Raw genomic sequence first — 16,460 nt, 5'->3', positions numbered from 1 at the left:
CAGCTCTTAGAATGAGACTATTAAGTCATTTGAATAAGAGGCACCTTTGAATGGGAGATCGCTTAATAAGGAAATAAAGCAGTTTTCTCTTGCTTCAGAGGAGCTTCCCATCAAAGAGTAGCTGAGTGTTTCTTCAGGGCTGAGCCATTTCCGGTCCTCCATATCTGAATCAGCCACAGTACAGAGCAGTGGCATTGAATACTTACAGCATATTGACCCGACCGACATCCATTATTTCAGTGAGTCTTTGATTAATGGTGGTCCTGCTAATCCAAGGCGTGACTCAGTAATACCAGTGAAAGTGAAGAACTGGTTCTCCTTTTGGCTTTTGTACATTGTACATGGACAGTTATGCACGAAGAAATATTTTTATATTGGTCAAGACCCCTTTGGCAGGCAAGTCATGAGCTGAGCAGAGGCCTCCTTTTTAAAGACAGACAGACAGACGTGCGTCTCTGTACACACACAGGCATTGGTAGGGACCGTGCGTATCCCACATGATTAATGAGTGACGTCAGATTTGTCTGTATGTTAAAGAAAAATAATTCAGAGTCCTGTTCATTTACAACGCACATCCGCCTCCGCCCCGGGCATCACTTTGTGTAAATGGCTTTCCTCTCCGTCATTTCATTGGAACCTCCTCAGATTTCTGTGACAGACGCCGCCAAGGTAGGATGACGCCAATTTAGCTGAGAGAAAATGGAGGCCCCAGAGAAGACTTCCTTGTGGGACGTCTCCAGCCAAGCTAGTAACAGAGCAGAGGCTTGCCGACTCCTCGTGCCTTCTACGACACCATTTTGCTTTTCTTGTTATTGCCATTTTACTTTTTCAAATTGGGTTATTGAATTGAAAACATTGGAAGCTTCTTTCCACTCTCCTCATGCGCTATATTGTAATAGAGATCATACATTCCATAAATACATATCACCTACTCTATCTAAGGCGTATTTCACCCTGGTCAGTAGAGATCAGAGGTGTCCAGCCCCTCCGTCTAAGTGCAGCTCTTTGTTCCTGGCTCAGCTCATAGTGGTCATTTCATGACGGTCACAGCCAGGTTTAACAGAACCTGAAAAGTATTTTTCATCAGCATTGTCAGTCCAGTCCAGGGTCTTCCTGGTTTTGTGGGGTTTTCCCTATTTTTATGTGCCATATGTGCAATTTCTTGTTTTTGAAGTGACCTGCAAAGGGCCCGACAAAGGGAGTGTGTTGGGGCGTCTTGTCGGAGGTGCCTGGGGCCTTGGACAGAGCTCTGCCCTCCCTCTGCTTGTCCCCATGGACACACAGATGTTCCTCTGCTGGGGATGTGCTGGCTTCTCCCGGACTCAGAAGCGGGTGTCAGGGAAAGGGTGCTCATGCTGGGGACGCACGATCTGATGTGAGAGACACAGAGCCCTCGGACAAGCCACGGAACTTTCTGAAACTTCGATTTACTCCTCTCAGTAGTGGGGTTAAAACAGATATTTTCTGCTTATGTGGAACCAGAGCAGGCAGGGCCCTTTGAGCACATTTAGGCCATTTCCTTAATTTTATTTTTAATTTTATGGGAGGAAACAGGCCAGGAGCTTAAAGGATTTACTCAAGCTCACAGAAAAAGCCAGGAAATGGCAAAATCAGGATTGGAACCCAGGTGTTCTGACTCCCAAACCTGCTTTCATGGGAATATAATGCTAAGCGAAAGGTAGTTCCTTAAATAAAAGCAGTTTTATAAATAGGAATACATCTGAATGCTTCCTTCTAGTGCCTTTCTTTCCTTCATTTGTTTATATGTTTACTTATAAAGTATTTTCTTTGGTTCCATGATTCATGTTCTCTCCATCCCCACTTCTCCCAGAGCTGACAAGCAATTGCATTGGGTTATTCATGTATTCTCTCTTCTCTTGATTCTTTTCCATTTTTCCGCTCTATCGCTTGCTTGTGTTGCCTCCCCCTTGTTAGGCCATAAGCACCTACCTCTCACTAGGGGCTTGATAAATGTTTTTTTTGAGTAATAGCTAATGACTATATTACTTTTTGGCATTGCCTTATTTATTAAAGACTTAATTATGAAAGAATATTGTGATTTGGGTCACCAAGCTAGAGCTATAAAAATATGTTACACTTATTACCATTTTTTAAATCTGTTGACCTATGAGTCATCTTTCTTTTCCATGTAACCAAGTTGGAAATAATCCATAGACACTACATATAACAACTTCTGTTTGGTTTTCTTAAAACTTTCATATTGTAATTGTTTGTGAACATTTTGTATTCTCTACTAAATTATATTCTAAGGACCTTAGGTGCAGAAATGATGTCTTATTTATCATTTTGTATTCCATAGCACTTTCTAGGCAGAACGATGCAAGACAAAATTTTTAAAAATTGAATTGAACTTATCATTGCATCTTTTGTATGGAAATTTTTGTGTAATAGGGTCCATAGTATCAACAAGGAATTTTAGTGTATCAGCTGAGAAATGTAGATAAAATAGAGGCTAAATAATATATTTGCAGGGGTACCGTTGTGTAATGGAAGTAGTAGCATTGGATAGATCAAAAAATCTAGGTTTTCAGTGACTAGCTGTGGTCACCTGGGCCTTATTTCCTTTTTGTCTAATGAAGTAGTTAAATTAGATTGTCTCTAAAGACACTTTCACCTCAATGTTTTGTGACTATAAGTCATATTTAAAAAATTAATTACAATAATGTCTGTTATAGCAATTTTATGCTTGTAAAGAGGTCTTTAGATTTGCCTAGAATTTAAACCTGGAATTTAAATTCCTTAGAATTTAATTTAAGTTAATTTAATTTTCCACTTCCCTTCCATTCCAACCTTAACTCATCTATATGTTCTACACAGTAGTGCACCAACCAGCATCTGACTATATACTATGTAGTTTAGCTGAGCTGAGCCTAGACTGGACACATGTTCCCCCCTCAGTGTCTTTGCCCACCCAGTTCCTTGGAATTGAGACACATCTCTTGAACGCCCTCCTTGAAATCTCCCTCCCTCCTTTCGTGATCTTGCTGAGCATTTCTTTTCTAATACGTTAATGCCCTATGTTAGGGTTATGTGTGTTTCTTCTCTACTATAAGCTCCATGAGCACAGCAACTCTATCTTGTCTACATTTTATACTGCTTCTATCCCATCACAGAGGACTCTGCAAGAGTAAAGTCGTTGACTGAATGAGTGAACAGATCTAGATAGCTCTAGACTTGAATTTACTGTCTCTTTATGTCTCTGGGTTACTATTTGAATCATCTTCTGTAATATGTGTATATATGAGAGATATTTTCACAGTTTAGTCACATAAATTACCTATTCACCTATTCTCAAATTGTAAAGAGCCATAATTCTACCCAGGAAAATTTTTTCATTCGAAATTTTCTTCTAACTTTTACTTTTGAATTTGGGATCAGTCTTTAAATCATTATGGTATTTAGGGGGAAATTGATGGTTCATTTCTTCAGTATAAAAAGTTCTTAAGGTATTGTCCAATTCTAAATTTGGCATTACAAAAATACAACTTTTCTTTTGTGCTTTCCAGAAATCTGGATTTTCATTTTTTATTTTTATTTCATTTATTTATTTTTCTGATTGAAAAATTTTATTCAATTAGTTGATTTAGAATATTTTTCCATGGTTACATGATTCATGTTCTTTCCCTCCCTTCTCCCCCCCCTCCCATCCCCCGTAGCGAATGAGTAATTCCACTGGGTTTTATATACATCATTGATCAAGGCCTATTTCCATATTATTAATATTTGCATTAGAGTGATCACTTAGAGTCTATATTCAGAAATCTGGGTTTTTTTGAATAAGACATTTAGAATTGTGGTAACCTGTGAACTCCCTGAGATTTTGTGGGTAGTCTCTTCAGTTCTGGTCAGTTCAACATAGCAAAAGGAGCTGTAGTTGCTGACACACAGGACCAGATGGCAAACTGTGTGGAAAGTGACCTCAGAAAGTGCTTTTTGCCTTTTATTTAATGTCATTGCTATTCTTAAGTTGCCTAAATGAAATTATGATTTTATATTGGTTGTGTAGCACAAGTATAGTGAATAAATGAATTCTTGCAATTTGTTACAGGAAATCCATGTTCACTTAAAAATCCCTATATTAATTGTAAGGCGCAAAATTTTAGAGTTAAGACTGATATTTCAAAGTGAATAACCCTCTTTGCAATCATTAGCTCGTTCTGCTGCTAATTTGATAATAAGACAAGTTAGAATGGACAAACTGCCTTATGCATGTAAACACAGCTTTAGTACTTGGGGAATTCTTAACAATCTTACCATATTTGGGGTCAAGTTGAGGAGAAAGCTATATTGTAGTGTTTCTTATAAAGAAGCAGATGTATAAATGATGCCTTATAACCAAAGTCTCCTCACTCAGTCCTAGATGCTTTTCATTGCACCACAATGCACTTATGCACAAATGGGTCCTTTGATAGACTCTCATTGTGTGTGTTCTTTAGCAAGTCTCATAATCTCTCTGGCCTTAGTTTTCCTTTTCTGTAAAAGGGTAAGTTCAAACAATCTTTCAGCTTTAATGTTCTATTAGTCTGATAGGTTGCTAATTTTTGTGAGCAAAGGACATTCCCTTCAGGAGAGAGACCTTGCAGAACAAAGAACCCTGGATTCCAGAGCAGCTTCCGCGGACTCAAAATTTTTGGTGGGTTTCCAGGAATGTTTAAATTAGATTAAAATTAATTAAAAATTTTTTAAAGTAGAGATGCAGATAGAAGCTCCTCTTAGCAACCCAAGCTGAAAATGACTAGAATTCCCTCACTGTTCCCATCCTTGTCATCCAGGTGTCCTAGATTGCATACTGCTAGAGATCTCTACGTGAGATACAAGGAAATTTGGCAGATATAGCTAGAATAGCTATTTTCTTTTGTCTGTATGTCCTATCAAGTGGTCCTTTCTCCTTTATTAATGAAATGATTGGCTTTTGGGGCTACTTAACTTTACCTTAGCTTCCACCTGAGCTCAAGTTGGATATCTTTAGTGATACTATGTTTCAGTTTAAGTACTCTGCTGACAATTTAAACCCAATATATTTTAAAACCACTTTAATCATCCTGAAGGGTTCCCTACTGTCAGTGGCACTACCACTACTCTGGTCACTGAACCTAAAATTTCAGAGGTTTGACTTGGCCCCTTAGTTTTAACCCTCCCTCTCTGTTCCTTAAATAAATCAATAAATCAATAAATCTCAAATATTTCAGCATCTTCTATGTGCCTTCCTTTTTATATCCATTACTGCTGTTTTAGCCTGAAGGCTCCTCACTTCATTCTTGGATGATTATAAAAACTGGCTTTTGTTCTAATCATCTACCTTCCCTCCCATCCCATGTATTGTCACCAGATTAATCTTCCTAAAATATTATTTCATTATGTCATTCTGTTGCTTGAATAACCAGTTGTTTTATATATATAATAAAAACTTAAACTTTTCTGAAGCCTGACCATTTAAATCTTCACTGATTTTGTTTCATTTGAAGTCTAAATAATATTTGTTGTTTCAGAGGCAACATGGGATTTAGAACTAGACTAGACCTTAGAGATCAAAACCATCAGTGTATACCAGTCATTTTGGTACTGAACCCATATGATTCATATTACATTGTTATTTAAAAGTTTTGAGGTCATGTGTTCTTACTGCAACTAAACTTAATTTCTCTTGATATAGGCACAGATTTTTTTTTAGAGTTCTACATTCCCATACCCACTTAGCATAGTACTAATAAGTGCTATACAAGCTTAAAAAAATGCCATTTAGAAATGTTGGCAGTGCTTTATTAGAATAAAGCATTGGATACATAATAAATAGCCACACAAGTGATAACCATTTCTCAGGTATAAAAAAAGAAGAAAATAATTTTATCTTTGTTTATTTTTTGTCACTTGAGCCAATTTTATAGATATTTATTTTGTATAATTCTGTAGTGTTCTCTCTAGATGAGTACCTTTGTGGTAGCTCACATCTGTTTTACTATTATATTTTGTTATAAGGCACAGCAAGTCAGCATTTGATAGTAAAATTGCTTTCTTAAAGATGTATCTATCTTTCAGTTTTTCAGAACAATATTTTCGAAGGAATTGAGATAACATTCAACTTCTTAGTGTTGTTTTTTTTTTTTTCACCCAGTGACCAGAAAGAACTCTGGAACTGAATTATTATATATCTAAGTGCTATAGTTTGTCACTTGACAGCTGTTGCACTATTTGTGTCTCATTCTGGTAATGTGTGTATCAAGATGTACTATTAGTTTTAAAGACTATAAAATAAGAGATTTTTGAATAGCACAAGTCATTTCAGTTTAAGAATAGCCCTGCTGGGGGCAGCTGGGTAGCTCAGGGGATTGAGAGTCAGGCTTAGAGACAGGAGGTCCTAGGTTCAAACCTGGCCTCAGCCACTTCCCAGCTGTGTGACCCTGGGCAAGTCACTTGACCCCCATTGCCCACCCTTACCACTCTTCCACCTATGAGACAATACACCGAAGTACAAGGGTTTAAAAAAAAAAAAGAATAGCCCTGCTATCTGACAGAGCACTAAATGTTGCATTTTGAGACTAGTACACCTAATTATCCACACTTATAAAGTAGCTCAAGTAATTCAAGAATTTCATTTTAGTGAATGAATTTCATTTTAGGGAAAAGCCCTAAAAATACTTAACACAGTTATTTAGTAACAAAATAGACTCAATACCATATATTATTTCTCCTGCTAGCCTCCTTGAGAGAGATGGTAATAGTGGAAAAATAGATAAATTAGAATCATATCTACAGTCTTTGGATAGTAGAGAATTTGTCTGTCACATAATAAACCACCACGCAAGGGTACTTTAAAAAAAAATAAGCCCATAGATCATAAATTTGCCTATGATTTTCCTTTTATCTTACATAAGTAAGGATCATTTCATTCATTGTCTTTATTTCTAGTATCTGATTTTGTGCTTGGCACATTAATAGGCACTTAATAAATGCTGGTTGATTGGTTGCAGATGTGGATACAAATAAATATCTGTATGTATATGGATTCATGAATAACCTAAGTCTGCAAAAATGTTCTTATAACTAGTCTTCCCCATCCCCTTACAGTGTAGGAGACGGGGAGACCTTTTCCTGGCCTTCATGCCCTCCTGTAGCATTTTCCTATGTATCAGCTTAACTGACAAAACTTGCTAATTAGAATCGTAGAAGGTAAAGAAGGGTCCCAAAGGGGCCTCGATTTCTGACCTATGCTGATGTTTTACAGAGAAGCCATAACTGCAGGACGCAGAGAGCAGGCTTGGTTTCCTAATTCGATACTAGCGTCAGCTCTAAGGAAGCCAGACTCAGTGTTACGAGGAAAGAAGCCTCATGTTCAGGCTCACCTTCCTGCAGGAATAATCTGCATTTTACCGATGAGCCAAATAAGACAAGTGAGGGAAACCAGGGAGAATTTAAATAACGAGGTCACATGATGAAGCTAGAAGACCGGCCTATTTACATCCTCGTCCTCCTAATAGTATCGGCTGAATTTGTAAGCTGGGAAAATTTAACTTAACAGACATTCGTTAAGACCCTCCCACGTGCCAAACATTGTGCTTGGCTATCTTTAGCCTTTTCGTGTGAAGGCGAGTTTATTGATAATTGTTGATTAAACAGCTCAAGTAGCCACATATGAAAATATCATCAAATTGGTGTACTGTAGGTTGGACACTTTTATAGCTCTGTAGAACATCCGGTTTTGGGCCAGAGCTGACAGTATTTTTACTCTGGTGTCATGTTCACATCTTCAGAACACATGCTAGATTCTTTAAAATTCAGTCTTTGTTTCTTTGGACCATTTATTTAAAAAGAACACATTTGAGTGATAACTTTACAATTTATGGTGAAAGTCTGGCTGTGTTTTGACAGTGTTTTTTTCCTGATTTTGATACAAATGTGTATAGTTTTCTTCAGTTATTGTCATTTTGTTGAACTGTACCAATCCAGAAAAACAACCAGTGCTATCTTCCGTGTCTGTATTTTAAGAGTATAGTTCTCTACATGTAATACCTCTTAAAAGTAAAACTATATGGCCATTCTTATTTCAAGAAATTATTGCTTTCTGCCTTTAAATCAAGTGAAAAATATATAAGCAAACATTTTTTGCCAACTTTAAAGCACAACTTGCTAACATAGTGAACAAATGTTAACTATCACTTAATTGAAATAAATATTCCTGGAAATATAGCAGGTATTAAATGAATATTTGTTGATTAATTAAAATGCTTGTTGTCTTTGAATGACTGACAAGTGATGGGCAGACCAGTCACTGATAATCAGTAAAGTCAAAATTATTACTATTTCAATATCTTGAAAAGAGAAAACCAGAATTGGGAAATGCTGCTGCCCTGTTGCATCTCTCAAGGAAAAAAATGTAACTCCAAGAGAGTAAGATTCAGGAGACAAATAGTAAATTCTCATTTTTAATGTCATAATTTTATTTTTAATTTTAACTTTTCTGTATGTAATGCAGTTGTTCATGTAAAAATAGCATTTTCCTTGTATTCATTTTATTCCAAAATTAGGAAAATTATTGAAAAAAGGCTTTGCTGAGCTGTGTACAACTAGATTTCACAAAGTTTTTTTAAGATGAAAGTATCCTTAAAGGCCAAGTAACTTAAACCAAATGAAATCCTAGACAGAACATGTGAACTTTTATCATTTCTTTTAAAGTTAAAGAACACGTTGAAATGAATAATAATGGTACTTTTGATTGTCACACTCAAAACAAAAATCTTTATATTTCGAAAGACTAATAACTAAATTGAAAGAAAAATTTCTAGAAGTAGATAAATTGGATTTAAAAGATAATTTTTCTATCATTCCATTATAGATTTCAGAGAGATATCAATAAAATTCTATTATAATAAAACTGAATAGATTTCTCCAAAATGAAAATCTTTTATTTTTTTACCCAGCACGATAGGTTTCTTAAAATAATTTTTTTTCTTTATAGTAAAAGAAGCAAAAAAGGAGATAAAAATGGGAAAGGCTTGAGACATTTTTCAATGAAAGTATGTGAAAAAGTTCAACGCAAAGGAACAACTTCGTATAATGAAGTGGCTGATGAGCTGGTATCAGAGTTTACCAATTCAAATAATCATTTGGCAACAGATTCAGTAAGTAAATCAAAAACTTGACATTGAATATGGTTGCTTTAGTAACACTATTACCTCTTTTAAATTATATCATAAATTTAAAGGGGTCAGAAATAATTGAGAAAGCTAGCTTTATTTTCCTTAATTTCAGTATTCTACATAGATTTTAAAAATAATTTATAAAATTTAGTTTATCTTTTGAAATAAAATTACCTTTAATTTTTCAGTCATATGTTTAGAAAGCCAACAAGGTATTAAGAGAAATATATAAAAAGTTTCTGAGTATGGAAATTATGACTGTTAACACTGGGTCCCTGATCACAAACGCTGATATATCCCCTGTCATAACTCACTGATTTTTAGAGTCTTCCTCTTCTTCTTGAGCCCTTGGGATCTTAATCCCTGGATAGTGCCTACTGTGAGATGCAAAAGGGTTACCAAAAACATACTTCAGGGAGACAGATGGCAAGAAGGGAAATATCATTTGGCAAAATTTGATAACTTGCTCTATGATAATTTGAAATATTTCTAGGTTTTAGATTCTAAGTTGTGTTTTTTTTTAGAAACTATGGAAAAAATTAAAGAACTAGGGTATATATTTGTCTAGCAATCATGAGCAAACCCCAAGCACAAATTAACAATAATTGAACACAAGTTCAAATATTTCTTTACCTATCACCAGAGCTTGTTCTCTTTAACCACAGATTTTTATTTTTAAGCCCTTACCTTCTGTCTTAGAATCAGTACTGTGTATTGGTTCCAAGACAGAAGAGCGGTAAGGAGTAGGCAATGGGGGTCAAGTGACTTGCCCAGGGTCACACAGCTAGGCTATGTCTGAGGCCAGATTTGAGCCTAGGACCTCCCATCTCTAGGCCTGGCTTTCCATCCACTGAGCCACCCAGCTCTTCCCTAACCATAGAACTTTGAAAATTGTTCTAAGATCTTTTTAAGAGCCACAGAATGTATGTAAAAACATCTTTTTAAACCATGTAACTGAGATGTATAGTAAATGCTTGCACATTATTTCAGAAACCTATTTTTATTTTTAGTCTTCTGATTTCATATATTTAAAATGAATTTTCAAACAGTTTCTGAATTAATCATCATTTGTTCACATAGAATGTTAAATACATTTATAGTAATATGAATAATGAATATATGTTTGGGGCACAGCATCATTAAAAGTAATCTTTTTAGAAGTGTAATAATAGTTTATAGTAATATCAAATGATGAACAAAGAAAAAATTACTCTTTAGATGTGTTGTAAATTGAGAAGCTTATCAGCATAAATTGTAAACCCAAGTTTTTTAGAAGTTTTGACATTAATTTGATGAGTGAACTGGCACAAATTTCGTAAGCAAGCCCAGGGGTGCCGCTGCTCACGCGGGTCACATGAGTATGGAGAGAAACGTGATTAGTCCTGTCGGGAGCTTGGATTGCTCTAGAAAGGTGACCTTCTGAGCACGCGCCTCGTACCACTGACCGTCCCCGCGCGGCCGCGGGGCTGCCTTCTCACGCACGAGCTCAGCAGAGTGCGTCTGTGATGAAAAGAATTTGAATCTTGTGGCAGTTAGAATTTTAGTAAATATTAAATGAATAGATTATTTTTTTAGATAATCGTGTACTACCGCCATTATATACATCATCGCCGCCATTTTTATAGACATGTTATTCTTAAAGTATTGGTTAACCCACATCGGCAAGGCTGTCGTGTGTGTTTGTGAGTAAATGAAACTGCATGCGTGTTACTAGAGAAGAATGCGTGAGATGTGTGTGTGCACATCAGCCGTGCCATGTAGTTAGACACGTGTGTATGTGTATGTGTGCAGGCCTGTGGGTGCGAATATGTCCATGTACCTGGATGTGCATGTGTGTGTGCACACTTCAGAGTCTCAGATTTGCAGCTGCTTGGAACCCATTTAATAAAAACTGTTTGACTAACCCCTTGGACTAAAATGCTTTCAAACTCTGTTCTTCTATCCTGCTAGAAAGACAAGCTTGTGACAAGATCTATTCATTTAATATTGACTAAAATTCTGATTTCTGCAAGTGCCAAAAGAGTGGATTGCTCATTAGCTGGATTTCAGTATCTTTGGTTTTTATCGCTCCTTCTGAATGCATTTCTCCCCCTTCTAGTCATCGCGTCACGCCTTGTAACATTCAGAAGAAAAGAGGGGAAAACACGAGTTCAGTTAAATCAGCCCCTATAAGCGGCACATCTGACAACATGTGTCAGGTTTTACACTCGCCTCCGAAAGGGAGGTCGGGCATCTCGGGACGACCTCGCTGTCTGGCTTCCTTAGTGTTCAGTTCTGTCCCATTTACACGCTTATACATCTTACAGAGAATATTTTTTCCTGCTTCTGCTTGCTTCTTTCCATATCAGTTCATAGAAATCTTCCATGCTTTTGTAAATTCTTTATTTATGTTTTCTTAGCACAATAATATTTCAGTGCATTGATGTATCACAGTTTGTTCAGCTGGTTCCCTGTTAATGGGTACCTAAAAAGTGTTGCTATGAATGTTTGGCGTATATTAGACAATCCTCGCTTTATCCCATGATTTTCCTATTTTCCGTATTCACAAATAAAAATGGTTCACAGTTTTATCTCAGGGCTGTGAAGCTTTATTGTTTTCCATTATACATTTTCACAGATTTCTTTCCCTTTTGCCAATGTCATACTCTTTTTGTCACCAAAAATACAAATTCTACCTTCACTTAAACTTCCTGGCTCAGTGAAATCTTTTTTAGCAGGCTTACGATCAGAAGAACATTAGGCGAAGAGTTTACGATGCCCTCAATGTGCTAATGGCAATGAACATAATTTCAAAGGAAAAAAAAGAAATAAAGTGGATTGGGCTTCCTACAAACTCAGCTCAAGAATGTCAAAATCTAGAGGTAAGAGCAAGAATATTTGTTTTTTAAGTCATTTCATTTTACATTTTCTTATTTGGGAAAGATTAATTTCATCTAATTTTAAAATATATTTTTATAATTCTTTTTCTTTGTATAATTTTCAGTTATTTAGAAATTATTTATATTCAATTTTAAAATCTGTAAGAAATACCAGCTGATTTTTTATTTTCACCAATTTTTTAATAGATATTATGGGAATGAGTACTATGGGAACTAGGGAAATGAACTATGGTTGAATAAATATTATTCATCTGTAAATTGGAGAAACTAGCATTTTCCTCACAGGGTTCTTGTGAGGATAAAATAAAATGCTATTTGTAAAATGCTTTGAATACTTAAAGCACTATATACATGATAGATACACATGTAATGATAACTATTATTATTATTAATTTACTACCATGATGTTTTTTGTTTTTTAAAAAAAGGCATTTAGAAATCAGTCAATTGACATTTCTTAAGCAGTTACTATGTTCCAGTCACTCTGTTAGGTGCTGGAGATAAAAATACCATAAATGGAAACCCTTACCTCTCAAGAAGGTGGTTATAATTTGAATGAGGAAGAAAATGAAGACATATATAAGTATATATGGAAAATAGAGAATAAATGCAAATAAATACAAAGTAATTAAATGCAAAGTGGTTTAAAAGGTAGGACTATAGTAGTTGAGGGAATCAGGAAACATTTAGTATATAAGGTGGTACTTGAACTGAATCTTGAAAAAAGAGGATTCTACAAGATGAGGATGAGTAGAGGGGAGAGAGGTTTAAACTAGAACAGCATTCTAAAATAATAGCAATGTAATATAAAAGTTAGTAATTTTGAGAATATCTTGAAGTATTTCTGATTTCTTTTTAGCAATATTTTTAAAATTCTGAAATTAATGAATACTGCCCCCCCAACATATGAAGTAGAAAAGAAAATATAAATGTCATATATAGAGAATTATTAATTTTTAGTATGTATAACTTGCTTTTTTAACAGTATATAATAAAGTCAATTTGTTACTTTCAAAGCTCTTCTACTTATCTGTGTTTTCTTCTGACCTTCCCTCTGTTCTATTTTGCGCATTTTTAAAAGATGCTTTAGTGACCCTCTTTCTTTTCAGCAGAACTATTGCTATCTCCCCTATCCTCTCCAAATGAAAAAAAGAAAAACAATCCTTTAACAAATATATAGGTGTGTGTATATGTATATGTATGTGTGTGTGTGTGTGTGTGTGTGTGTGTGTGTGTGTGTGTGTGTGTATAAGCAAGTTCAACACATATACATTTTCCATGTCCAAAAATGTGTGTTTCATTCTGTACCTTGGGTTCATCACATCTCTCACTGGAGGCGAGTCACATGCTTTATCATCAGTTCTCTAGTCTTGATTGGTCATTGCACTCAGAATTCTTTCAAAATTGTTTTTCTCTTCAATTATTTTGTAAATTGTACAATTTTTTTTTGCTGGTTGTTTACCTTTCTGTGGGTCATTCCATACAAGCCTTCCCAGATTTCTCTGAAACTTATCTCATTCATCATTTCTTTTAGTCCGGTATCAGGGTATTCATATACAATAAGCTATTGAGCCATTCCCAGTTTATGGTTCTTGACTACAACAAAAATAGTTGCTATGAAAAAATAATTTGTTTTCTATATATGGATCCTTTCCTTCTTTGATCTCTTTGTAGTATGTATAGTTTAGTGACTTTGGTCATAGTTACAAATCATTTTCCAGAATGACTGGACCAATTAACAACTCTGCAACCAGTGTACCAATATGTCTATCTCCTACAGCTCCTCCAATAGCTGTGATTTTCTTTTCTTTTTTCATCTTTGCCAATCTGATAGCATGAAATATCGGAAATGTTTTAATTTTCATTTATCTAATTCTTCATGATATGCAGGATTTTTTATTGTAGCTGTTGATAGCTTGGATTTCTTCCTTTGAAAACTGCCTTTTCATATCTTTTGACTATCTATTAGGAAATGGGTTATCTTGATAGCTTAGCTATATTATTATTATTATTATTATTATTATTATTATTATTATTATTATTATTATTATTATTATTCCTGTTGACTCCTTAGGAGCATAGGGCCGCAACCATCTCACGCCAACGGACTCTGTTCTGGGCAACTTCCCCCAGCTGGGCCCATGTCATTCCGACCGTTTTTGTTTCATTTTCCGCAGATCTTCGCCAGGTCTGTTTTGGTCTTCCGACTTTCCTCCTCCCTGAAGGGTTCCAGCTCAATGCTTGTCTGGCTACGTTGTCCTCCAGTTTTCGTAGCGTATGTCCTATCCTTCTCCACTTACGTTTCTTTATGTCCTGACTGATGGGATACTGGATTGTTCTTTCCCAGAGACTAGCATTGGAGATCTTTTCAGGCCATCTGATGTTCAAGATGTAGCGTAGACATCTGTTAACAAAGACCTGGAGTTTATTGGTGTTAGCGCTCGTCACTCTCCAGCTTTCTGATCCATATAGGAGGACGGCCTTTACGTATGTATCTCTCAATACTTTATCTATTCTTGGAAATGAAAACTTTTTCAAGAAATTTGCCACAGATTTTCCCCCAGGGTAACTTGACCTGAACTTAAGTGCATTAATTTTATTTGTACAGAAACTTATCAGTTTTCTGTAATAAAAACTGTCCATTTTATCTTCTTTAATTTTCTTTTGTTTGTGAATTCTTTCCCATCTATAATTACAAAAAGTATTTTTTTTGTTCTTCTAATTTGTTCACAATATTACATTTTATATTTAGGTCTTTCATCCATTTGTAGTATATATAGTGTAGCAAGTTTAGATATATGGTGTGAGATATTGGTTGACCTAGATCTAATTTCTGCCACACTGTTTTCCAGTTTTCCCATAAGTTTTTTGACTACTAGTAAGTCTTTGCTCCCATAGTTGTGGTCTTTTGAGTTTATTGAATACTATTCACTATGTTCATTTCATTTTGTAGCGTACTTAATCTGTTTCACAAATAAATTTTTCAATTTTTTTAGACAATTCCAAAAACTTTTAAAAAATCATTACTACTTTGTAGTATGGTTTGAAATCTTCCTTCCCATTTAAAAAAATTACCTCCCCTAAAAGTATTAACTTTTTGGTTTTTCTAGTTCTCTACAGTAATCCTTTGGTAATTTGAGATACACACATATGTATATGTATGTATATACACATATACATATATATATATATTTACTTATATATATACACACACACACACACAAATATGTGTGTTTGTTGATAGAATTGAATAAGGAAATTTAGGTAGAATTGACATTTTATTATATTGATACAGCCTATTCATGAGCAGTTAATAACTCTACTTATTTGGTCAGTTTTTATTTTTGTAGAGTGTTTTGTACTTGTATTAAAGTAGTTCCTTAGTGTGTTTTGGTAGATGTACTCCTAAATACTTTATAAAAATCTGTATTTATTTAAAATAACTCTATTTCTCTATTTTTTTCTGTTGGATTTTGCCTAGTAATAGTTTTCCTATGATTTTTTTTTTTTTTGTTCAGTTGTTCTAGTCATCTCCATCTCTTTGTGACCGCCCCCCCCTTTTTTTTTTGCAAAGGTGCTGGAGTGGAAACTGAGGCAAACAGGGTTAAGTGACTTAACCACAGTCATACAAGTAGTAAGTACGAGGGTAGATATGAACTCTTCCCCTGGAACACTATCCTCCACTGTGTCATCCCCCTTTAAAAATTTAAAACACTTAACCTTCGGTCTCAGAATTGATATAAGTATGAACTCCAATGTAGAAGAGAGCAGTAAGGGATATATAATTGGAGTTAGGTGACTTGTATAGGGTCAAACAGCAGGGAAACGTCTGAGGCCCTATATGAACCCAAGACCTTCCATCTTCAAGCCTTATATGCTCTATCTACTCAGCCTCTTAGCTGCCCTTTTGATAGATTTCTTATTTTATTTACACACACACACACACACACACACACACACACACACACACACACACACACTTCCTGAAGCAACTGATTCCATTTTCAGGAGAGCTTTAATTTCTAGTAAAATTTTCTATATGTTAAGATAAAATAATATGCTTCTAATTGTTCTTCTTAAACTTGCCTTCTGAAACCAACCAGAATAAATTCAGTCTCTCTTCCCATGAAAATCATTCATATATTTGAAGACAACAATCATATCCCCTTTTAAGCTTTCTCCAGGCTCTTCAAGAGTTCCTTCAGTTTAGAAGTTTAGAACTTTATGATAATTTCCCCAGCCAAATATCCCAGCCTATGGGGATCTTTTTAGATTTTCAGTTTAGATTTTGATTTTAGATTTTCAATTTCAATTCAATCCAACTTATTACCTACACATCACAATTTTATTTCTTCTCAAATTTAATAAACTTGCCATCCTTGCCTTCATCCTTGTCAGTGGTCGAAATGTAGAATGGAACAAGATC

At 35.2% G+C, this 16,460-nt stretch overlaps 1 protein-coding gene across 4 annotated transcripts in view; it reads left to right on the top strand.

Annotated features, from left to right (window-relative positions):
• TFDP2 (transcription factor Dp-2) overlaps window positions 1-16,460 on the top strand; it is a 169,325-nt gene that overhangs the window by 129,452 nt on the left and 23,413 nt on the right. For 3 of the 4 annotated variants that reach the window (XM_044670832.1, XM_044670835.1, XM_044670834.1), the window contains 2 exons: window positions 8,975-9,137; window positions 11,870-12,016. In XM_044670832.1, the coding sequence (XP_044526767.1) occupies window positions 8,975-9,137; window positions 11,870-12,016 (310 nt within the window). The remainder of the gene's footprint in view (window positions 1-8,974; window positions 9,138-11,869; window positions 12,017-16,460) is intronic. The other variant, XM_044670833.1, reaches the window with a different exon arrangement.

This window comes from Gracilinanus agilis, chromosome 3 (genome assembly GCF_016433145.1).
Source record: "Gracilinanus agilis isolate LMUSP501 chromosome 3, AgileGrace, whole genome shotgun sequence".
Classification (NCBI taxonomy): domain Eukaryota; kingdom Metazoa; phylum Chordata; class Mammalia; order Didelphimorphia; family Didelphidae; genus Gracilinanus; species Gracilinanus agilis.
The sequence above is the reverse complement of the archived record's forward strand: the minus strand, read 5'-3'. Positions and strand labels throughout refer to the sequence as shown.